The following is a 25437-nucleotide window of genomic DNA, read 5'->3' as shown; positions in this document are numbered from 1 at the left end:
ATAAACCCATACAAGCTCAATGAATTTCTCAACAAATATAAACCAGAGGAAAGTTCCACATCCCAAACTCCAGGATCTTCATTAGCAGATCCCAAATGATGGTGTGCAGCTTTGCTACTACTACAGGGAAAAATGATTCGAAACTAGATATCTATGAGGATGAAGACATAGAGGCCTTGTAGTAGCTAGAATCCAACCCACAAGATATACATATCTGCTAAACTATTCATTCATTATTTGAACTACCAAGCAGTGCATGCGGATGCATATCACGTTTTCGACATGATTCAACTGCATGATAATAGGGGAGGCTTAGGATGTGATCCACAGGAAGCAGAGAGGCACTAGTGAATAAATAAAGGGTCGTCCCAGTCCAACTACCATAGGCCACCCCCACCCATCCATCAAACCTTTCAATCAACCTCTGAGGAAGCTGTGGCATAGATCCCCCAAGTGTGCTAGGTGTTGAACTTCCGACATAAGGCGGCGTAAACTGGTGGGACCTAAGGAATTGGCCAAAGAACATAGGCCAACGATTAAAAGGCAGTACATTAACAGCCGTTTATAGATGACAGATCACATGCATGCTTATTGTACTCATGAGTTTCTATGCATAGAAGCTATAATGCATGAGGTTGCATATAGAGTCTCATGAATATATACATAGCGGCTTCTGTATAGAGTCTCATGAATATATACATAGCGGCTTCTGTATAGAGTCTCATGCGTTTCTATGTATAGAGGCTTATGCATGAGTTTCTATGCATATAGGCAAGCATTACCCTCATGCATGCATGAGTCTCATGCCTAATGTACCAGGTTTGTTGCATTATATGCCTAATGCATGAGTCTCATGCCTAATGTACCAGGTTTGTTGCATTATATGCCTAATGCATGAGTCTCATGCCTAATGTACCAGGTTTGTTGCATTATATGCCTCATGCATTATGTATGAGCCTAATGTATATGGCCTAATCCATTAGCCTAATGCATAAGCCTCATATCTAATGAGGCTTATGCATAATCCTTATGCTTAGGCTAATGCATGCGTATGAGGCTCATGTATTAGCTTCTACATAAGGCTTATGATGCATTAGCCTTATGCCTAATACACAAGGCTCATAAAATATGCGTGATGTATGAGGCTCATGCATTAGGTAAAAATAACGTTTCTAAAATACGATGCTATGTCTTTACTAATATAAGTAATGTAATTTTATGTTTTACCTCACCTAATATTTGAATTTTTTTTTACTTTTTCATGATATTTTTACAGAAGGTGGGTAACCCTCTCTCTCATTTTTAAAATAAGTTTTATGTTTATGGTTCATGTGTTTGTAGGTTTTTTTTTGGTCCAACACCTTACCCTTCCTGTATATTCAAGTAAGCTCTAAACATAAACCCTTTATGTATATTGTACACCCTTGGGTGCTATGAATGATACACCCTCAGGTGCTATGGGAATTGTTTTTCCATGTTACTAGTATGCATAAAGGGATTTATGCATAAAGAGGCATCTATGCATAAAGAGGCCTCTATAGATAGAGATATTATCTGTAAGAGGCCTCTATAGATAGAGATATTATCTGTAAGAGGCCTACATGCATGCATATTAGAGTATACACATAGATCTAATATGTATACATACATACATCTGTATGATTTATGTATGCATAATAGAGCATGCAAAGGTCTAATATGCATGCATAAAGAATACATATGTATGCATAGAGCTTGCATAAAGCATACATATGAATGCATAGAGAATACATATGTTCTATGCATGCATACTAGAGCTATGCATGCTTTATCTGTGCTCTAACATGTATGCATGCATATGTATGCTTTATGCATGCTCTATGTATGTGCTAATATGTATACATACGTATGTATGCTTTATGCACACTCTATGTATGCTCTAATATGCATACATACAACATGCAAAGCTCAAATAGTATGCATGCTTAGAGAATGCACAAGAGGCTTCTATGCCTATGCTATGGTGCCACCGTCTAGGATGAATTATCGATTATCCATAGACTATGCATAGGATTTTTAAGTATTTATGTTTATGCATGGATAGATGGTAAACAACTTGTAGCATGATGTTACACATGAAGGAGGAGTAGATATCCTACCAGTCTTTATAAATATATTACTTAAAATTGTATCTTATCTTTTAAGAAAAAAGGTTACCTTATAACAATATAAAATTAATGTTCATTTGTTTGTATGTCTATAGCTCAAAGCAAGAAACCACTTGCTATATAGGATGAATATAATTTTGCATTACAATAGGGTTTGGAAGCTCTCTTCGAAAGGGTACAAGACAAAGGATGGATTTCTATTTCCGGAGGCCTTGCTTAGCAAGCATGGCAAGTAACTACATTCCTAGAACCATAATCTCTTTGTTTTTTCAAAACTGGGTTTTACTTGCGTTAATTATATTATATTTTAGGTTGTTACTACAAACTGTGGTACTGCACAAACAGTGCCCATGTGCAAGCAAAAAGTAATGGAAATGTGAGAAAAGAGTGTGAAGCTGCAAGGGATGATAATAATTGGAATGTGTGAGACTGTGCCCATGTTTTTAGTGAAGGTGATAATGAGGAACATCACGTTCGTGAGATGAGGACTCAAAGCAATCCCCAACTCTATAGATTTTCATTTTGCTATCTTTTTATTTTGTCTATGATTCGAGAGTACTCTTTTTTTCCCTAATCCAAAATGTATTTCCTCCACTATGATTAAGTAATGAAAAATATATTTGGTCACTCAGCCATGGATGGGTGTTGTATACTTTATCATCATTTATATATATACACACAGTTAGTGTGATCTTGCGTTTATATCTTTTTTTAAACTTTATTGTGTAAGTATATTCTATCATTGTGTAGAAGCTAAGTAAGATGTAAAGCCCACTTACCATGAGAAATAACAATCAACATATCGTATATGCTACAAAAAACAAATTATCATGAGAAATAACAATCATATTTGTTCATAAATATGTGCCATGTGCATATGGTATATGCTACAAAATCCAACAACCATGAGAAATAACAATCAACATATCGTATATGCTATAGAAAACCAACTGTCATGAGAAATAACAATCATACATATCACATCCTACACAACAAGAGGAAAATGTTATGTAAAAAACATCAGAAATGAAGTGCTGCTTGGTGGTAACATAGTCTCACTAGAAATAAAAGCTTCTTGGATAGCTTCAAGCACGATGTCTTGCATGAAAAAGAAGTCAGTCTTGTAGCTTTGAAGGATCTCATGCACTCTATGTGCAAAGGTGGCCTTCTAAATGAGGAGATCGGTGCTCTTCTGGTAGTGCTAGATCTCATATAAGGTTGTGATTCCTTGCTTAGGTTAATGATGGGTGCACATGGGGCCCTTGTGCGTAAGCTTGTGGTAGTTGGTAGAACTTGTTGGACCTTTTTTACTTACTCGTGATGCTCGTGTCACTGCCCTCATCCTCCCCATCTCTTGATCAATAGCCACACGTTCTTGTGTGGTGGGAAGGGGCCTAGCGTTTCTCGACAATGTTTTTCTCTCAGTGGTGGTGATTAATGGGATATCTTGGACAAGCCAAGAAGGAGCCTCTTTGTCCCCCTAATGTTGCGCTTGGCATCTCACTTTGCCAAGGGTCCTCCATCCTTTGGTTTCCTCATCAATCTGAGTGCATACTATGGGTATCTCTCTTGTTTTGCATCCTCGTCACACTAGGTACTACCCCTTTCCTTGGCCTCTTGGAGCCTTTTCCACTAGCTATTGGTGTGCAAGCCACTTTGACGTCACTTTTAAGCCTTGTGCATCCATGTGCTTTGCCTTCGCAGTCGCTACCCTAGCCTTTTATGTTACCGCATTCTTTTATCTTATTATTTTTGGCTCTTTTCTTGTAGTTTGTTGGGTTCGTGCCATGGTGATGGGTGTAAAAATTGATGCAAACTTGTTTTTAGAGAGGTAGAGAAAGAGAGATAAGGGGGGGGGGAGAGAGAGAGAGAGAGAGAGACATGAAAGTGAGAATGAGTTCTTATTATAGGTATTTATAGGGCCAAAAATGGCATCATGACCAAAAAACCCTAATTTTTCAAAAACTAAAATTCTCAATCGCACTTTAAAAAACCAAGGCATAGAGCAACAACTTTTGCCCTATACTTTCCATGTATTCTCATTGCCATCGTCAAGTGGCATGGCAAATAGGGGTAGATGTTCTCTTCCACATCTCAAAATTTGTCACCTTCTTGGATTTTTCAATGGCCTTGGCAAATCTTGGATGCTTGTTCCCTCTCTATGTTTAGAAACCTTCTAAAGGTATATTGAAAAAACCAATTGAACATCTCCTCCAAATAATTTGTGTAATCCTTTCCTTCCCAGTGTGATGAGTGTTTTTTAAGTAGACTTTCTTGGTTGATAGTGGGACTTCTCCATTCCTTGAGTGCTCCACATGTCCAAGGAGCAATATTTGTTCATAAATATGTGTCATGTGCATGTGGTATATGCTACAAAAATCCAACTACCATAAGAAATAACAATCAACATATCGCATATGCTAAAAAATAACCAATTATCATGAGAAATAACAATCATATTTGTTAATAAATATGTGCCATGTGCATATGGTATATGCTACAAAATCCAACTACCATGAGAAATAACAATCATCATATCGTATATGCTACAGAAAACCAACTGTCATGAGAAATAACAATTGTACATATCACATCCTTTCAACATCAAACACTTAAAACTCCAAAAGTAAATCTAGCATACATATCACATCCTTTCGTTGTTGTTCCATTGTGTTACTTTTGCTCATTAGCATGATAATGCTATTGAAGCAAAACCAAACGTTTAGAGTGTTGTAGATGAAGGCTTGGAATGTTGCAATCATCAGTTGTGCATTTGCAGATGTCCTTCCATAGCTTCCAAGGCAAAGTGGATTCTCCTCATGGTGGGTCATTCGGGATGCTTGCTTGTAATTGCTATCTTGATGTTTCCTCCATGGCATCCCAATATGTTAAGTAACTCCATATATTCCTCACCTACTACCTCCTCATCTACAACACAAAGGAAAAAAGACATTAAGATGCATAGTGAGAAGATGAATCAAATCCAATATGGCTTGATTTTATCCACGTTTATTTTAGTGGGAAACCATGTCCCATCCATTTTTGCTAATTGGACCTTATTATTTGGTTTCACCTCAACTATACGATAAGGACTTGACCATACATTACTAAGATTTCCTGTGAACAACTCTTGGCAGGCATCATAAAGCAATACTAATTGGTGCTTCTCAAACTCATAAGATTTGGATTTTTTACCTCGTAGTTTTGTTTGTCTCTTTTTGGAAACCTCTTGTTGATGTAAGTAAGCTCTCAACCCCCACTCATCTAAATGATTCAAAGTGGTTAATCTCTCTTGTAGAGACTCCTCTAAGGGAGGTTATGTGCATGTAGGAACCTTAAGCTCAATAATTGATGCTCAATGGGAGGTACACATTCTTATCCATAAACCAATGAAAAATGGGTAAAGCCCTCATTATATGTAGTAATATAAGCCCAAATAGTAGCACATAACTTATCATCCCAATCCCTCATGTGTGATGCAATGGTTTTTCTTAAGATAGTGATTAATGTCTTATTAGTGCTTTCAACTTGCCCATTGGTAGAAGTTTTATATGGTGTGGTTTTATCATGAACGAATATTTAAATAATTAGTGAGACCTTGAATAACTTTATTGAGGAAATGTTTCCCCCTCTCAGATACAAGTTTGGTTGGATATCCAAAATGACAAATGATTTGCTCAATCAAGAAAGTAGTAGAGCGGTTTGTGCATCATCTTTTCTAATAGCTTGTGCCTCATACCATTTGGTGAATTAATCAGTGGCTATACTATGATTTATTTCTTTCTCCTCCTAGATGTAGATGCTATGAGTCCCACATAATATATCCCCAATTTTTTAAAAGGTAAAGCTACCATAATAGGGATATTAGCTCTAAGACAATTTTCAAGACGTGTAGCCCCCGTTGACAAATGTCACATCTCTTACACCACTCATGAGCATCCTTAAAGATAGTAGGCCACCAATAACCCACCCTTAGAATCTTTCATTGCAGTGAGTTTCCCAGCAAAATATTTGAAATCTCCTCTTGTGCAACACATCGTCTAAACACTCCTTCCATGCCCTTTCTATAAAGCTGCCTATCCATAATAGAAAAGTTTTGTACGTGTAGTTAACCTTTTTCTTTCAACTTTATTCAACTCATCGAGAAACTCCAAGGTAGAAAGATAAGAGGCTATTTTGTCATAACACTCTTGAGATTTCTCAATACGAAACAAGTCAACCACCATTGGGTCTATAAGTGCTTCTTTTTCAACATCTAAAAGGTTAGCTAAGAAATCCACCAGTTTTTGAAGGGTCGGGGGTTTGGTTTTCAACTCATAATCAATGGCTTTTAACTCCATTGCTCATTTCATGATTCTTTCAGGGGCCTCTAAATTATTCAATAAAAGCTTAAGGGAATCTTTTGGTACATAGATGATAGTATGCTACAAAGTAAGATAAGGTCAAAACTTTCTAGCTGCCTTTGCAGTGGCTAAACATGCTCTCTCCACCCAAGTGTATCTAGTTTCTGCATCCTTCAACTTTTGGCTATAGTAAGCTATGGGTGATCCCTCTTATCATATTTTTGAGCTAAGAAAGCTTAGATGACATGTCATGAACAAGATGAGTGAAGGTGAAATGGTCTTAGAGCATTAGGAGGTTTCATAATTGGAGCTTTGGTGAAGGCATCTTTAAGGGTATCAAATGACTTTTGGTGCCCCTCTACCCAATCAAACTTTATTTCAACCCTCAGAGAGTATTCAATGGAAGGAGAACATGAGCCATTATATCTTTAATGAATCAACTATAGTGTTTAGCTACCCCAAGGAAACCCCTCAACTGTCTCACTATTTTTAGTGCTGGTGTTTGAGCCTCAATTTTGAAAGGGTCCATTGCTGTGCCATGTTTGCTGATGAGATGTCCCAACAAGATACCATACTCTATGCTAAAGATACATTTTTGTAGGTTTGAGGCTATAGATTTCTCTCTACACTGCTTAAAGACATACTCCAAGGCTTGCAAAGCGTTTGTGTCTCTTAGTTCCCAAGCCAAGATCATCCAAGAAAATCTTAAGAAACTCAGCCAAGTCATCCCGAAAAGATTCATGCATGAAGCGCTGGTATGTGGCTGCTGCATTACATAACCCAAATGGCATGACATGATATACATAGGTCCCATAGGTGGTTTTTAGTTTATCCTCATTGGCTATGGCTATTTGATTATACCTAGAAAAATAATCCATGAAACGAATAAAGCTCCCTCCTAGCTAAGCAATTAAGAGTTTAATCTATAAAAGGAAGGGGATAGTAGTCTTTCACACTACCCTTATTCAATTGACATGATATACATAGGTCCCATAGGTGGTTTTTAGTTTATCCTCATTGGCTATGGCTATTTGATTATACCTAGAAAAATAATCCATGAACAAATCAAGCTCCCTCCCAGCTAAGCAATTAAGAGTTTAATCTATAAAAGGAAGGGGATAGTAATCTTTCACACTACCCTTATTCAATTGTTTATATCTTATTTTTCTTAGGCACAACTACTATAGGGGAAACCCACTCAATGTTACCTACTGGAAAGATGAACCCTATTGATAATAATTATCTTCAGCTCATTGTACACCCCAAGTCGATAAAGCTCAGGCAAGCTATTTGTCTCACAAGTTGGACATTTAGCTTCAAAGGTATACAGTGGACAACCAACTCGTGTGGAATCCACCTTAACTCATAATAGTCCCAAGAGAAAATGTCTTGATACCTCTTACAAAGCTCAATTATACAATCTTGTAGGCTAGGGTCTATGGATACACTCACAATGATTGTTTTGTAAAAAGGACTTTTAATGGGAACCTTAATGGTGTCAGCATCATTAGCTAAGGGTGGTTTTTTACTTCTCCTCACCAAAGCTAATCTGTGTGTGATCAGGTTAGATAGTGTAAACATGAGGAGAATTTGAAGAATCCTCACTCCCATCATCACTAGGCTAAATCATATGAATCTTCTCCTCTCTCAGACTATGGAGCTCGAGGATATGCATCAAGCTTAATTATTTCTTTCCCTCTCCCAAAGATAGGGATATCTACCACACAATCACTCTTTCTGAGCTAAGGACTCCCTAATACCACTTGATATTTGTTAAAATATACAAGTGAATGGGTGTGTGCAGGAACAAGCCCTTAACAAGAGGCTGTAAAAGAGAGTTTGTAAATGAGTGAGTAGTAGTGAAAAGGTGAGAGGTATCTACTGGGAGAGAATAAAGGGTAGCATGAGAAGTTCTAGGATGTGTGGAGATATTCTAGGAAAAGAGAAGAGGTGGAGAGAATCAAGAAAAAGAGGTGGAGTGAATCAAGGATGAGGTGTCCCCCCAGATGTAGGGGAGGTGGCACAAATCAAGGAACAAATCAGTGGAGCAGATCATGGACAAACTTGTATAAATTAAGGCATTGGCCTAATGAGTAATTTGCTGGTTTTTGAGTATCCATGCCTACATTAAGCTATCAGTTAATTGCCACTAATCTTATCTTAATCATCATCTAATCACTTGATAATGATGTTAATTCTTGCATTTGATCCACCTTAGTTCATCATCTTACTTACATTTTAACATGGTATCAGAGCCTAACTTAGGATCCATCCAATTTATGAGCTTATTTATCTTGCTAATTAACCTATTAATTAGGATTAAGAGATAATCATTTTTTTTAGTCTTTTCAACAAGCTTTGTGTACCCCCAGCTAGTGGAGCGGCTTGATCTCCCTCCAAGCTTAACATTAGGCAATAACTCTTAGCCCCATCTAGCAATGCTACCCACGCACGAGCTCATCAAGATAGCATGCCAAACCGTCGTCTAATTCAAGAGAAAATCGTGAAATCGCTGGTGCCAAATTTCTGAGGGAAATTGAAGATCTACACTCACACAGACAGAATTGGTCTAATTCCTCTTGGCCCCAGTGGTTTTCAAGGGTGCTCTACATGCTAGTGATCTCAAATTTGTGAAATTCCTCAAGGAAGGATAAGTGGCATCAATCTCTGTATCAAATCTGCAAGTGAATTTGGTAAAATAGAGATTAAGCATTCAATGTTTGGTCAAATCTTTTGTTTCCTGGCTTCACCCTCTACTAGACTAACTGCTATTGATACCTTTGAAAGGAGTTGAGCTCATTTGAACTCTAAGGCCCCAGACCTGGCCTCCCCGCACACTCTGTTTTCTACACACAAAACAAGGGATTATTTTACTAATCAATGATTAATTAGCACTAATCACTATATTTTGGTGCAATTGAGGGTTCAAATTTACCGTTGGGTATCTGATACAGATCCCTATAACTTCAGATTACAATTCGGAGATGGTTTGATACTCCAACCATTCAGTACAGATTTTTTACCCTTGGCTTTATGTAATTTTTGGTAAATTTATGCTGATAAATATGTATCATCATTTAAACACCAAATTTAAGTTGTAAAAGGGTAGACACTACCCTTGAATCTTGAATTGGATAAAGAGGTAAGACCCCTTTGATATCATCATCATGATCACGGCACAAGAAATAGCTAAATTTAATGGGGAGCAGTTTTATACATGGCAAACAAAGACCATGTATTTGCTCATGAGGAAAAATCTATGGGGGCTAGTTGAGGGAAGAGATGAATGCCCAGAGGTGATTGGGAAAAATGAGTGGAAGAGCAGGAATGAGAAAGCATTAGGACTCATTGCACTCAGTTTAAATGAGGAAATCATTCACCACATCTCACAGGGATACAACGGGCAAAAGATGCATGGAATGAACTCAATAAATTATTGGCACTCAAGCAAAAAAATCAAAGATAAATCTGGTAATGTAATTCCACAAACTTGATATGAAGGAAAGTGAACCTTTAATCACACAACACTTGAACAAATACAAAAGCATTAAGCAACAAGTAGCAGCCATTGGTAAGAAGGTAGAGGATGATGAGGCACTAGCAGCCATTGGTAAGAAGGTAGAGGATGATGAGGCACTAGCAGTGCTTTTGAAGAGTGTGAACAAAGGAGAATATGAACATTGTGGTAACCTTAAAGAATGTACGTGAATTGAAGCTGCATGAGATAGAAGGAGCTCTACTAGAGCTCTCAAAGAGAAGAAAGAAGTGGACCCAACAGCTGGAGAGGAAAAAGCATTCTTCACCCGAGGAGGATTCTCACAAGGACGAGGATGAGGAAGAGGCAGGGGAGGAGGAAGGACCTTCACTTGCCACAACTGTGGGAAGCCAGGACACATGGCAAGAGAGTGCTACAGAAAACCCAGTGAAGAAGGAACAACATCGACAAACTTCATGGAGACTCAGTGGAGTCAGATCATCTTTTCTGAGAGAGAAAGAGAGAGAAACCCCACAACACCCAATGTGACCTACCCCGACAGAGTAAAACCACCTCTGAGCCACCGATGATGTAGTCCACATGGTAGATGTATGTGTGAGAACTTTAGTCAAGGTCACAGGCACTTGTAGTAGCTTTGGACACATAGAGAGAGAGTGCCAAGGACTATGAGTTAGGGACTTGAGGCACTCGTCATGGACTACCAAGTAAGAGGGAAACTTGGTATAGGGTCCAGGTATGCTACGATTATTCACTTGAGGGGAGGTGTTGAAATATACATGTGAATGGGTGTGTGTGGGAACAAGCCCTTAGCAAGAGTCTGTAAATGAGTGAGTAGCAATGAAAAGGTGAGAGATATCTACTGGGAGAGAATAAAGGGAAGCATGAGAAGTTCTAGGATGTGTGGAGATATTCTCAGAAAGTGAAGAGGTGGAGAGAATCAAGAAAAAGAGGTGGAGTGAATCAAGGCTACTCATCTATTATTTTGAGCCGTAAATTTCATAAAACAATCAACCTCTATATTCCCATTTCCAAGACAATATGTGCATTGAGCATTAGGGCATTACTATGTGAGATGAGGTTCCCTACAAGCTCAACAAACTATCCTTGTGGACTGGGCTTCAGTTTTTGGTGTTGCAAGGAGATTTTGTTGCCTCTTCAAAAACTTTACATCTAAAGTGTTACATATCCGTAACGCCACTATGGGCGTTACCACGAGAGGGGACGGCCTCTGGCTCACCACCCAGCCATAGAGGAAGAATGAGGATTGCCCCTCATCCCCCAAGCTATATAGTGTGTGGCCTACCGTCCACACTAGCCTGGCCGCCCATGACTCCGCATGGGCGTCCTCTCCCACTGAACCCCGGATATAGCCATCCGGTCTGCCGTCGGTCACAGGCGTTACAGCCTACGTGACATTACCCCCCCTTAAGAAGAGTTTTCGTCCTCGAAAACAAACTGGGGAAACCTTTTGGAAATTGCACTACGGCATTCCCAGGTAGCTACCTCCTCATCCCTATCTATCCATTTAACAAGTACCTCCTGGTACACTTTATGTCAGGTTTGTTTGTCTCGATACCCAAGAATCCTTTCCGGTTCATGTGGTATCTTTGGTGGAGTGATCAATTCCACCAAATATCTAGAGAAACTACGTTCTCTATCTTGTGAACTGATTTCTTCAGTTTACTAACATGGAAGACAGGATGAACTTGAGAACTCTCCGGTAACTCAAGTTTGTAGGCTACATCCCCAATCTTCTTAAGGACCTTGAAAGGACCGCAATATCTAGGAGAAAGTTTATCACACTTTCCCGTTTGCATGGTTGCTGACTGCGCAGGAACCTTTAAAAAATACAAAGTCACCTTCTGCAAAGGTCACTTGTCTGCGTCCTTTATCGACAAATGTATTAGCGCGATCCTGTGCGCTATGGATGCTCTCGCGTGCAGCTTTGAGCATATCATTCATTTATCAAGGAACTCCTTGACAGATTGAATCTTCTCCTTTTCCAGGCCTACAGCCATCGGAGATCTCGGCTGGAATCCATACATTGACATGAATGGTGTAAATCCAGTCGCTGAGTGTTTGGAGCTGTTATAGGCAAACTCCAATAAGGGCAAGTACTCTTCCCAATTAGATTGCTTCTTACTAACATAAGAACGCAACATATCCTCCAGAATTTGGTTAATTTTTTCAATTTGACCATCAGACTCCGGATGATCTGCCGTACTCATACCCAGAGTAGTATCCAACTTTTTGAAGATTTTCCTCCAAAAATGACTGTTGAACTTTCTATCTCTATCTGACACTATATCTGCGGGCAGGCCATATAGCTTGTAGAGATGTTCAATAAAGAGTTTTGCCAACTCTAGCGTTTTTACAGTTTTCTTCGTGGCAATAAACTTTGCCATTTTAGTTAACCTGTCCACTGGCACCCACACCGAGTCATTCCCTCGACTCGTCTTGGGTAAACTGGTAATGAAATCCATGGAAATGCTTTCCCATTTCCCTTGAGGAATCTCCAGTGGATGGAGTAGTCCTCCAACCTTAAGACATTCATGTTTATTGACCTGGCACTTACTGCATTTCAGCACATAAGTCTGGACGTTCTTAAACAAACTAGGCCAATAAAACTGTCTTTTTATTAGTGCATAGGTCTTCTGAATCCCAGGATGACCCACACTTGGACTATCACGACTTTCTTTAAGAATTTGGGCCCGAAAGTCACCAATAGTTGGTACACATACTCTACCCTTGTAAAGTAAGTACCCGTCGTTAATGGAGTAATTAGCATATTTCTCCCCCTGACGAAGTTTAGCATCATGTTTTGAAACCGTGTAGGAAAACAAAGGTGATGAAGGGCCTACGTCTGACCTCTCCGGCTCAAAACTATACCCCGAAGACTCGGCTAGCCTCTCCAGACTCACTCTCGTCTCGCTACCCGCCGCACCTACGGCGTCTCTCCAGACTAGCATTACGTGCCGGCGAGGAAGGTGGGCGCGGCTGTGACAAAGTGCATACGCGTACAGCGCGCCAGACCTCTGTAAAGACAGGATCATGCTCACACAAGCCATGATTTGGTATTTCAACCAAAACCTTAAGGCAAATTTCATGCCTTGATTTTGCATCATGTCATTAGCACAGAAGCTAATGTACTGGAGAGCACTCTAGTAGCGCAAGTTCTCAGACTATGCTACTAGATATTTGTAGACTACGCTACCATGTTGCATTACCAACTTGTTAAAACTTCTCCTTGGAAAGCTCTACGGCCATAGGAGAAATAAACTAGAGTCAATCTAATCATGCATCACAAGGATTAGTTTTAAAGCTGAGAGATACTTTCTCTCTTAGAGTAACATCTTGCACAAGCATATGCTCTAGAATTTTGTTGAGTTTCTAACTACTACAATCTACGGATGGTTAAACTCCACTCTAACTCAGAGTAAATGTAACTTTTGAAAATTTCCATTCAAATATAACAATCAAACTTCCTATTTCTTATGCCATACTATATATGCGGGCAGACCATATAGTATGTGGAGATGTTTGATAAAGATTGTTGCACCACTACGGGTGTCTGGAGTTACATCCAATTACTTACAACTCTTTGTTGCTATTACCAGACACATCCCTTCAAGTATTGTCTGGACTCACACAACTATTCGGGTTTATGTGATATTTGAGGATATCCCTCCTTTCCCTCAAGAAAGGTTTTTGTCCTCAAAAACTCTACTCTCAAGCGGACTACGCGCTAGTGTCATAGGTTTAAGAACAAATCTAGACCGTGTTTAATATCATATGTTATATTCTTTAGTCCTTCCAAGAAACTTTTAAACATCTTGCAACGAAGATGTGGTATAGTGTCTACGCACATATGGTGGTACTATTGATAAACTGCTTTGCAACAGATCAGTGGTTTCACACTTGTAACAAAGTGCTTCATTGTTGCATATTATTACCCTTCATAAGCGGTTACACACTTATGAATTATTTGGGTGGGTTGTACCATCTATCAAGAAAATTTCCAAACTACTAATAACCACATTATCAATCCACAGATAATGACTGAGCTTGCTGCGAAGCCATAGGTTGCTAGATAATTGATGGTAATTACACAAGCCCAATGTCTCATTACATCATACATTCAATATAAATGCAAACATCACAGTACTTCGTGATGATGAACTTAGGAATTTCATCCTATCCCTGTTTGGTGTTGGTATGAAGTATAACTATGAGAACATTATTTGCTGCCTCCTCATTATAGCGGCAAAGCTACCTACCCATCACCAGGTGGCAATCTCTACCAAGCTATAACCAATGACAAGCAAATAAATGAGTAATCTTGTAAGTTCTTCATAACCATATCTCGCACCAAACTCATAATCACTACGGATTAAATGCCAGGGCTTGCAAAATTGAATGTTATCTGATAGGTAGAGGGGATCATCAAACTACGGATGACCTTGACAACTCACTAGGACTAGTGATGTGTAACTTTTAAGTTAGTCCACTCTCCTTGCTTATTCCATACCATCGAACAAATCGGTCCCTCGATTTGAGCAACGTCAACATATTTATGAGTACCTCGATACTCATGGATTGTGGTTCGGTAATTTAAAATGTTTATCTAGAGTATCTTTCACTCGAGGATCTTAATGTTATTAGCAGTTATGTATTAGTAGTGAGTAACTACGTACCCACTATCATCACACTAGTAGCTCGATACTAGTCTGTGAGTAACTCCGTACCCATGGCGTACCTCCCGCGAGTGGGAGTACCATATACAGCCATCTATAACAAGATGCTTAAGTCACTTGCTACTAAGAAGTGACTACACAAATTGACCCCTCCATTGCACATTGCAGTACAATTTATGGTATTACAACATGAATTTTTGGACGTCCTTATCATAGAGGTCAACTTAAAAACTAGTGCATAGGTCTTGTGGAGTCTCGGCTGACTTAACCACACCACTGGTGACTTCCTACAAAAAATGTGGCGCCGAAGTCACCACCTATGTACTTTAACTCCGTAAAGTACATGGTCTCATCTATCATCTATGGAAAGTTGTAAAACATTCCTGCGAGATGGATTTTTATCACCCTAAAATTATTGTGCACTATTTTAGTGTGAAGAGCTTTTTTCCTGGGTACCATGGTTCACCCCAAGCTCATCTTTTGCTAAATTCTCCGATTTAACAAAAGATATGTCTGCCTCCGAACACTCGAGTTCAGCCCCAGACTTTGAGTTTACTTCTTAACACTCCGGTTAAGTCAAAACTCACCAGATACAGTAGAATTTACCACTAAGCTCTCCGGCTTAGCCTTCTATCCTAACTCAGCCTGAGTTTATGTACACTACATATGTCGGATCCGATACTAACAACAACCAGGATCATCTGGAGTGAGATACTACTCACTATTGCCATGTAAAACCTTATAAAATCCATGGAATGCTCCACTCATTCCCAAGGGGTCTTACGACTTATAGGGTTTACATGCACATGAACTTTGTAAGCAAAATAGCCTGTCATGCAATATTACAATTGCTTATGTAGGAAAGTAATATATTTCCCAAATTCATATGGTAGCAACTAAAATGTGCTCACAATCGCACACTTATGTTGAACATAGGCAAGACTACGCTTGCAAAATGTTATAGGGCGTTCCCCATGCATGAAACTGTCCAACCAACTAGTCTTACTGCTAACCTCTAGATTTAGATCACTCCGGAACTAAATCACTCTGTTAGCACTAGTACACCATCATGGTCTTGCTACCTAGAGCTTCTCCGAACTCTGTAACTGGGTTTTATCCCATCTTATGGCTATATTTGGTAATTTTCAAAGTTCAAATTTTATCTTGCACACTTTATCACTACAGACAAGTGTACATACAGACCTGCCAAAGAGTCAAGTTACATGCACAAGTCTTGGCGTCCCATTCCACCAAGACTACAATCGATTCCGTGAGAATTTGATGTCCCATACCATCAAATTACCACCAAACCAATTGATGTAACATATAAAAAGGCTCTTTCCCCCCTCGAAAGATCACCACAAACTCTCGAGCAGTGGGATGTCGACGCATGGCAATAAAAAGAAGAGAAAACCATGCTAATAAGTTTAAGAACAGTTCTCTTCGTCGATCAACTTCTATAAGGGCATTGAGCATTACATCTCAAGACTATACCCCTTCAGATTTATTCCTAAATCTGCTATTATTATCTAGGCGTATGCTAATCCCTCAGATTAGTACTCCTAGATAAACCATTCAATTGAGTACTGATAGCAGTACTACGAGCCCCTTTATCCCAAGTAATACACACCTTAGGGATTACTTTTACCAGGCAATGTACGTGACTAAATCAAATTAGTCACTACTCCTAGGCCCAAGTAGTGACACTATTTTGTTACTACACCAAGGGCCAGCTTGCCTCCACGGGCCAAGGCTCTCTTGTTGCTACAAACAGTAAGCAACTTATTTGGACACAAGGCATAACCACATCAAGACTACACTTGTACATGGTTCTCATTTGTCAAAGTTTATCTCAATCTTCTAGCAACTGTTAAAAGATTGTGAAGGGTTATGAGCACTACGGCTCAATTAGGCTTACCTTGATTTCTCGTGATAAGCACTTCGTCTAATTTGGGCACAACTGACGCCATTGTCGGTCCTCTTAGCCCAAGTAAAACACACCGCAGTTTTAGATTTACACTATAGCCAAACTACGTGACTGTGATGGTCAATACTAAGTCTATGCTCAGCTTAAATTTAGTCTCTCTGAACCAAATATGTGATCACCATAGTGCTACCCTCGCGGCGCTACGGCCATAGACGTGTTCACTAGGTACAACGGCCATAGAACGGCTCTCTCTCGAAGGACTCGGCACTACGGCCGTGGGATTTGTCTCTCTCTTAGCACGCGGCGCTACGGCCATGTGCGGTGGGACTCTTTCGTGGAAAACGGGCACTACGACCACACGACGTGATGGTCGTGTGGATTTGTCACGTAGGCTGTAACGCCTGTGGACCGACGGCAGACCGGATGGCTATATCCGGGGTTCAGTGGGAGAGGACGCCCATGCGGAGTCATGGGCGGCCAGGCTAGTGTGGACGGCAGGCCACACACTATATAGCCTGGGGAATGAGGGGCAATCCTCATTCTTCCTCTATGGCTGGGTGGTGAGCCAGAGGCCGTCCCCTCCACACCCTCCATTCGAGATAAGGATAAGGACTCGAATGGTCGAAAACCATCGAGTGGGCTCCGGTCCCCCGGTCACGCGCGGGCTCTGACAATCTCATCGAACCACGCTCTGATACCAGTGTTACATATCCGTAACGCCACTAACCACGAGAGGGGACGGCCTCTCGCTCACCACCCAGCCATAGAGGAAGAATGAGGATTGCCCCTCATCCCCCAGGCTATATAGTGTGTGGCCTGCCGTCCACACTAGCCTGGCCGCCCATGACTCCGCATGGGCGTCCTCTCCCACTGAACCCTGGATATAGCCATCCGGTCTGCCGTCGGTCACAGGCGTTACAGCCTACGTGACATAAAGTAATAGATTTGATGTTTTCATTCAATTGGTTCATGTAGTTTATGAACATATCTTTTAAATCATTAGTGTTAGAGGCACTAGAGATTCGCACCCATCTTGAGAGGATAGTTGGACTATTTATGGGGTTTATGGTGATGGTGGTATGTATTGTGAGGCTAATGGTGGCACTATCACATATTGAGAAGTACTTGGTAGAGCTTGTGATGTAGTGGGCCATGAGGAAGGATTGAGAGGTGGAGGTGGCAAGGCTAAAGGTTGGGATGGTGAGGTTAAAGTTTAAGAGATAGGTGGAGATGAGAAAGTGGAAGGATTGAGAGGTGGAGGTGGCAAGGCTAAAGGTTAGGATGGTGAGGTTAAAGTTTAAGAGATAGGTGGAGATGAGAAAGTGGATTGTGGTGGTGGGAAAGAATTGAGTGGTGCTACCCATGGTGTAATGATATGGAGGTATAGGAACTTGCTGGTTGATGCATACTTCCCATCAGTAGTGGTTAAGCAAAATCAAAAGTGAATTTAAAAGAATTTTCAACTTGAGTCCCCGTGGTGATGGCGGCTTCTAAATCTCTGCAAGTTGTTGGGATGTAACTAATATTTGGATATAAGGTTGTAACCCCTTCATGAAAGTTTCAATCACAATTCTAGGATCTAAGCTGGCAACATTGGCATATATTTGAATAAGATCTTTCAATTGCCAGCCATATTGCTTCACATTTTTCCATGATTATTACCTAAAGTTAGATAACTCATGCACCATTTGAGTGCTAGTCACTGGTGGTCTAAACTCAGCCAAGAATTTTTGTTCAAAATCAACAATTGTGTTTGGTGGTTGGCAATAGTACCAATCAGTCAACTAGGCCCTTAAGAGTTGTAGCAAAGTAAATCATCATAGATCTGAGACACATGGCAAGCTCTCTTGAAGTCATTTAAATGCCTTTGGGGATCCTCTACTTTGCTAGCATGAAATTTACGCAAAGGTGCAATTGGCTTTTCTGGAGACGAGCCATGCTTGCATGTATCACAATTGCTTGGGGTGCTAGGGCTGGCATGGCTATGATGACAACTTGGGGTGATGGTGGTTGTGTAGGAATGTGAGTTACTTGAAGAGTTTTGGGAAATGTTTTGGAAGGTGCAATGGAAGGTGTTTTAATGATAGGTATACTAGAACTCGATTGTGGAGAAAGGGGTGAACTAAACCTAGTGATGGGTGGACTCGAAGATTGTGCTTTCATTTGAAGGTCTTCCCGACGCATATATCGCTTAGCCCTCTCGGATTGTCTCGATTTCTTTTCCCACCCACTAGTGCTCATGTAGTGCAAGGCTCCATCTACCCAAGATTGTGAGTTTTCGTGTCACAGGACCCTGAACTAGAGATAGAGTCCTACTGGGTGTGCCACTGTTAGGAAATATTTCTCACACAAGCTCTGGAGGCAAGCTCGCGCAACAAGAAACACCTAGCAAAGATGATAAAGATGTATGCAAGGCTATATCCTCAAAGTCCAAGATAAAGCCGCAAAGAGAGATGCATGAATATTAAAATGGCTGGTGGTGTGAGTCAAGAATGTGCAATGCAATCCTTACGAATCCATTCTTCTCTTCTCCCCCTTCACCAACACTTGGATGCAATGCTTTACGAACATGTGACGTAGTTTATGTAATAGTACACAACACTAAAGACACAATCATTTAATACAACGGGATAACAATGTGTGGGTATGCGCACTTATCCGTGCACCCGCGGGCTGTTAACCGCCCTCCCTCTCTTTTCGGTTGTGTCCCACCCCCCCCCCCCCCCAAAACCCCAAAGGGTGTGCACCAAAAGGCACCCCCCCCTCCCCCCCCCCCCCCCCCAAAACCCCAAAGGGTGTGCACCAAAAGGCACCGTTTCACAAAACTCCCTTTTCAAACTTGCAAATTTTCCCCCTATGGCTCTAAGGGTCCCACTTCACTTACATGGTCTCAAAATATACCTTTCTTTTCTCCCTCTCATCCACCTTCAACAGGGCATCCTTGTAGGGTGATGGTTATTGTTATTTCAAGCACAGCATATGCTCCGTAAGGATGTGGGAGATGTTTAAGAGCCTTGGTCTTTGGCCACCAAATACATGATATTATTTCCTTGATGTGTAAGGAATTCGGTATGAACGAGCCGTCAATCCATACACATGATGAGAGATCCACTGGGCCACCAGCAGGTAGAAGCTTCTTTGTAAACATGGAAGTTACCAATTACCTTCGTGCTTATGGTCAAGCGGTGTTTTGTAATGCCGTTGAGGGTGAACTTCAATGAGAGAGAGAGAGAGAGAGAGAGAGAGAGAGAGAGAGAGCGCACTCTGAGTTTGGATGGGGGTTTTCTTCTCTCGAAGAGCACTGTATCAAATGTGTGCTTTGGAAAGGTGAAAGGACATCATCATCAACACATTTGAAGCGCATTAGCTGCTTCAAGAATGTCGTGCTGGTCAAGCTGGTGGTCCACCGCCCACAATAGTGACATGAAATCTCATTAAATCTTCATATTTACACTTTACGCGCTTCTCTCTCTCTCTCTCCTTCTCTACACTCCTCCGTTATAAATCTACGGTGAGACCGCTTCGGCTTGCCATCACGAATTTGTTTCACCAGCAGCAGCAGCAGCACCACCACCACCACCACCACCACCACCACCGCGTCTCCCACCATGGCTAACACACTCGTCCTGCCCATATTCTCACTACTGCTGCTTCTATATCCTGCAGGTTAGTTTTTTGAGTTTCATAGTCTCTGCCCCCAAACATCGTTTGAAGTGAAAAAAATATTAATTCACTCGGTTTTATTTTTTAAAAAAAACAAAAATATTGCAGAATCGGCCCCCCGCGACAAGTGCACAGCCCAGCACAACATTGTGGTCCAGCAGACGGACCTGCATTTCGACCACCCGGCCACAGCCGTCACCGTCTCCTTCCTTTGCCCGTCGTGCCCGGCGAGCAACGTGAGGCTGAGGTGCAGCTCCCCTGACTGGATGCTGACCGTCGTGCAGCCGCCCTCCGCCCTTGAGGTACTCGGAAACGGCTACTGCCTCCTCTCCCCCCACACCACTATCGCGCCCGCGTCCCGCGTCACCTTCGTCTACCAGCACTCTCCTCTTGACCTCCAACCCACCCAAGCTTATTTCTTCGAGTGCAACTGATGAGCCACCAACGTCGTCACCTATGCGGATATGTGTGTGTATCCTCCTCACTCACTACCATAGAGGACTCTAGTGGTTATAGCTCATACATCTATAACGGTGTGTGTCTCCTCACGTAGAGGACGCTCGTGTATGTGTATCACCTTGATGTACCGCATATATTTCAAGCACTCTCACAACAATCGAATATAAATCTATATACTGATCAACCTCATGTGTGTTTGAGGAAAGAGTGAATTTAGGAGCCCATTGCTATGAAACCTATTGAAAAATAGAAAGATTTAGTCGTAAATATGAAACCTATTGAAATAGAAACATTTAGTTGTAAATAAATTTTTTTTACTGAGAGAAATTTTTATCTATTGAGTGTTCAAAAAATTATGACATGATAACTTTATTGCTATTTTAATGATGTTATTCTTTGGATACAAAGTTATATATTTACTTGTACTAGATTCATCAAGGGCAATGGACATTTAAAAGGAACTAAAAGGCACAATAACCAATGTAGCCTAAGGACGCCCAGACAATGGCAAATCCAGACTAAGACCAGACGTCTTACACACAAAATGTAAGAATCTAGGTCACACTAAGGAGGAGTGCCAACAACTACCTCCAAGTTATGTAGCCATGTTGACCACGGCTTTCGCATCCTCCATTTGTTGCCAAGGAAAATGGAGGAGTGCTTCCAAGTTGCTTGCATTACTACCATTTTTTTAAAGCTTACGAGCTCTTGGGTTAATTGCAAAAGAAATCAACTTCTATAATTTTTAAGATGATAAAAGTACCCTTTTAGTATCATATTTTGATGCATCGATATTTGATGTAAAGATCTTGCTTAGACAGAAGTTTGAGATGAAGGATCTGGGGGAGCTCAGATATTTCTTGGGCATTAAGGTGATTAGGTCACCACATGGTATTGGATTACTGCAGAGACAGTATGGCTTGGACATGTTGTCCAAGTATGGTATGACAGGCTATAAGCCTATCTCAATGTCATTAGATCAGAATGGCCAGTTGTGTGCAGATTCAGGAGAGATTTTGGAGGATCCTACTATGTATAGGCGCATAGTAGGAAGCTTGATTTACATGACGATCACCAGGCCAGATTTGAGCTATGGTATTGGGTTGGTGAGTCAGTTTATGCAGGTTCCTCGAAAGCCGCATTTGGATGCATTGAGATGCATACTGAGGTATGTGAAGTCTACTTTGCATTGTGGATAATTTTATGAAACTGGGATAGAGATATGTGTACATGGATACACAGATGCTGATTGGGCTAGTAGTATCTCAGATAGAAGATCTACTAGTGGCTTCATGTTTTCTTTGGGGAGTGCTGCTGTGACTTGGAGCAGCAAGAAGCAGCTACGGTTGCTCTATCCAGTATAGAGGCTGAGTACAGAGGTGCTGCTATGGTAGCATGTGAGGTAGCTTGGTTGAGAAAGGTACTTGCAGATTTGGGTCTATCAGTGGATAGACAAGTTGTCATTTTCTATGACAACACTAGTAGTATACTGTTGGCCAGGCACCCAGTTTTTCATGCTTGCACGAAGCATATAGAGGTCCACTACCATTTTGTCAGAGAGGTTCTTGGCAGGAGACGTTGACCTTGTTTATGTCAGCACACAGGATTAGGTAGCTGGCATCTTCACCAAATCATTGGGTACAGAGAAGCTCCGCAAATTCAGGGCTTCGCTTGGTGTACATGAGATGGAGTTGAGCTCGAGGGGGAGTGTTGAGATATCAAGCTCATCTAGTGAGGCGGTGGACACTGATGACCCGCCTGGGGGATAGGCCCCACACTTACACCACTGGCATGGTTGGTGAGATCATGGGGTGATATGCAGCCAGTGGGATGACAGGCTGTGTGAGAGCCATTCTAGAGACTAGCATAGTTATAGTGCCAGTTCATTTAGTTGGGTTCACACTATAGAGAACCCTAGTATGTATTTGGTTGAGTACCTTTTCATATGTGTGTACTCTTATCTTTGTATATGGTGTGTTGAGTGTTGAGTGAAGTAGGAGAAGATTTTCAACCTCTCACCTTGTGTGTCCTCTTTTAGGGTTTTGTGAGTGTGTGTGCTTGCAAGAGCTCAAGCTCTCTTCTCCCCTGCATCTTTTCACCCCCACATGCTTGAAAAGTTTGGTCACCACATCAGAGCATGTTTGGGTACGATGGCATAGAGAAGAGCGGGATTTTCCATGGCCTCTAAAGCACCAAGAGGCTTGAAAAATCCACACTAGGTCATTATTGCTAATCCAAACATGCTCTGATGGTGACAAAACTTTGCAAGCATGTGGGGGTGTTTCCCTCCACATGCTCGCAAATTCGGGTCACCATCGGAGCATGTTTGGGTACCATGGTATGGGAAAGACCAGGATTTTCCATGGCCTCTCAAGCACCAAGAGACTTGAAAAATCCATAGCACTGGACGCTAATTGCTAATCCAACCATGATCCGATGGTGACAAAAATTTGCGAGCATGTGGGGGTGGGTCCCCCAACATGCTCGCAAAGTTTGGTTACCAACAATCGAAGCATTTTTGGGTACGATGGCATAGAGAAGAGCGGATTTTCCAAGAGACTTGCAAAATCCGCAATGGACGTTGATTGCTAATCCAAACATGCTCCGATGGTGACCAAACTTTGCGAGCATGTGAGGGTGGGTCCCTTCCACATGCGCACAAAGTTTGGTCACCATCGGAGCATGTTTGGGTATAATGGCATGGGGAAGAGCGGGCATTTCCATGGCCTCTCAAGTGCCAAGAGACTTGAAAAATCTGCACTAGGCACTAATTGTTAATCCAAAGATGCTCTGATGTGGTGATCAAACTTTGTAGTCCTATGGGGGTGGGTCCTATGGGGGTGGGTCCCCCCCACATGTTTGGAAAGTTTGGTCACCATCGGAGCATATTCAGGTACGATGGCATAAGGAAGAGCTGGATTTTCCATGGCCTCTCAAGCATCAAGAGACTTAAAAATCCGCACTGGCGCTTATTTCTAATCCAAAAATGCTCCGATGGTGACCAAAATTTGCAAGCATCTGGGGTGGGTCCCCCCCCCACATGCTTGCAAATTTTGGTCACCATCGGAGGATGTTTGGTGGGTACGATGGTATGGAGAAGAGTGGGATTTTCCATGGCCTCTCAAGTATAAAGAGACTTGCAAAATCCGCATTGGGCGGTAGTTGCTAACGTAAACATGCCCTGATGGGGCCAAAATATACGAGCATGTGGGGGTGGGTCCCCCCATATTCTTGCAAAGTTTGGTCACAAATCAGAGCATGTTTGGGTATGATGGCATAGAGAAGAGCGGGATTTTCCATGGCCTCTCAAGCACCAAGAGACTTGAGAAATCCACAATGGGCGCTGATTGCTAATCCAAACATGCTTCAATGGTGACCAAACTTTGCGAGCAAGTGAGGGTGGGTCGCCCCACATGCTGGCAATATTTCGTCACCCCGTCAGAGCATGTTTGGGTATGATGGTATGGGGAAGAGTGGGATTTTCCATGGCATCTCAAGCACCAAGAGACTTCAGAAATTGGCACTAGGAGCTAATTACTAACCCGAGCATGCTTTGATGGGAACCAAACTTTGCGAGCATGTGGGGGTGGGTCCCCCTGACATGCTCAAAAATTTTGGTCACCATCCGAGCATGTTTGGGTACGATGGTATGGGAAGCAGCACGATTTTCCATCGCCTCTCAAGTACCAAGAGACCTGAAAAATCCGCATGGGCGCTTATTGTTAATCCAAACATGCTCTGATGGTGACAAAACTTTGCAAGCACGTGGGCGTGGTATCCCCCCACATGCTTGCATATTCTGGTCATCATTCAAGCATGTATGTAAACGATGGTATGGGGAAGAGCGGGATTTTCCATCGCCTCTCAAGCACCAAGACACTTGAAAAATCTGCACTGGGTGCTAATTGCTAATCCAAACATGCCCTGATGGTGACCAACCTTTGCGATCATGTGGGGGTGGGTTCCCCCCACATGCTCCTAAATTTTAGTCACCTTTGGATCATGTTTGGGTATGATGGAATAGAGAAGAGCGAGATTTCCTATGGCCTCTCAAGTAGCAAGAGACTTGAAAAATCTGCACTGGGCGCTAAATGCTAATCCAAACTTGCTCTGATGGGGACTAAACTTTGCAAACAAGTGGGGGTGGGTCTCCCTCACATGCTCGCAAAGTCGTCACAATAGGAGCATGTTTGTGTATGATGGCATGGTGAAGAGCTAGATTTTCCATGGCCTCTCAAGCACCAAGAGACTTGAAAAAATCGCACTGGGCGCTAATTGCTAATACAAACATGCTTCGATGAATGACCAAAATTTGCAAGCATGTGGGGGATGCTCCCCCCCACATGCTTGGAATGTGTGGTCACCATCAGAGGATGTTTGGGTACGATGGCATGGAGAAGAGAGGGATTTTCCATGGCCTCTCAAGCACCAAGAGACTTGAAAAATCATCACTTGGCACTGATTACTAACCCAAACATGCTCTGATGGGAACCAAGCTTTGGGAGCATGTGGGGAAGACCTGCCCCCATATTATTGCAAAGTTTGGTCACCATCCGAGCATGGGTACAATGGCATGGAGAAGAGCATGATTTTCCATGGCCTCTCAAGCACCAAGAGACTTGAAAAATCAGGGCGCTAATTGCTAACCCAAACATGCTCTGATGGGGACCAACCTTTGCACGATTATGGAGGTTGGTCCTCTCCACAT

General features: G+C 41.7%; 1 protein-coding gene across 1 annotated transcript; it reads left to right on the top strand.

Moving 5' to 3' along the window:
• Positions 1-20160: 20160 nt before the first annotated feature.
• LOC147641490 (uncharacterized) lies at positions 20161-20998 on the top strand. The gene is made up of 2 exons (XM_086812061.1): positions 20161-20273; positions 20379-20998. Exons 1-2 carry the CDS (start codon positions 20216-20218, stop codon positions 20702-20704), a joined length of 384 nt encoding a protein of 127 aa, XP_086668187.1. The 5' UTR covers positions 20161-20215; the 3' UTR covers positions 20705-20998.
• The last annotated feature ends 4439 nt before the right edge of the window (positions 20999-25437 follow it).

Source organism: Cibotium barometz, chromosome 1 (assembly GCF_041138505.1).
Source record: "Cibotium barometz isolate CiBa-2024 chromosome 1, ASM4113850v1, whole genome shotgun sequence".
Taxonomy (NCBI): Eukaryota; Viridiplantae; Streptophyta; class Polypodiopsida; order Cyatheales; family Cibotiaceae; genus Cibotium; species Cibotium barometz.
The sequence above is the reverse complement of the archived record's forward strand: the minus strand, read 5'-3'. Positions and strand labels throughout refer to the sequence as shown.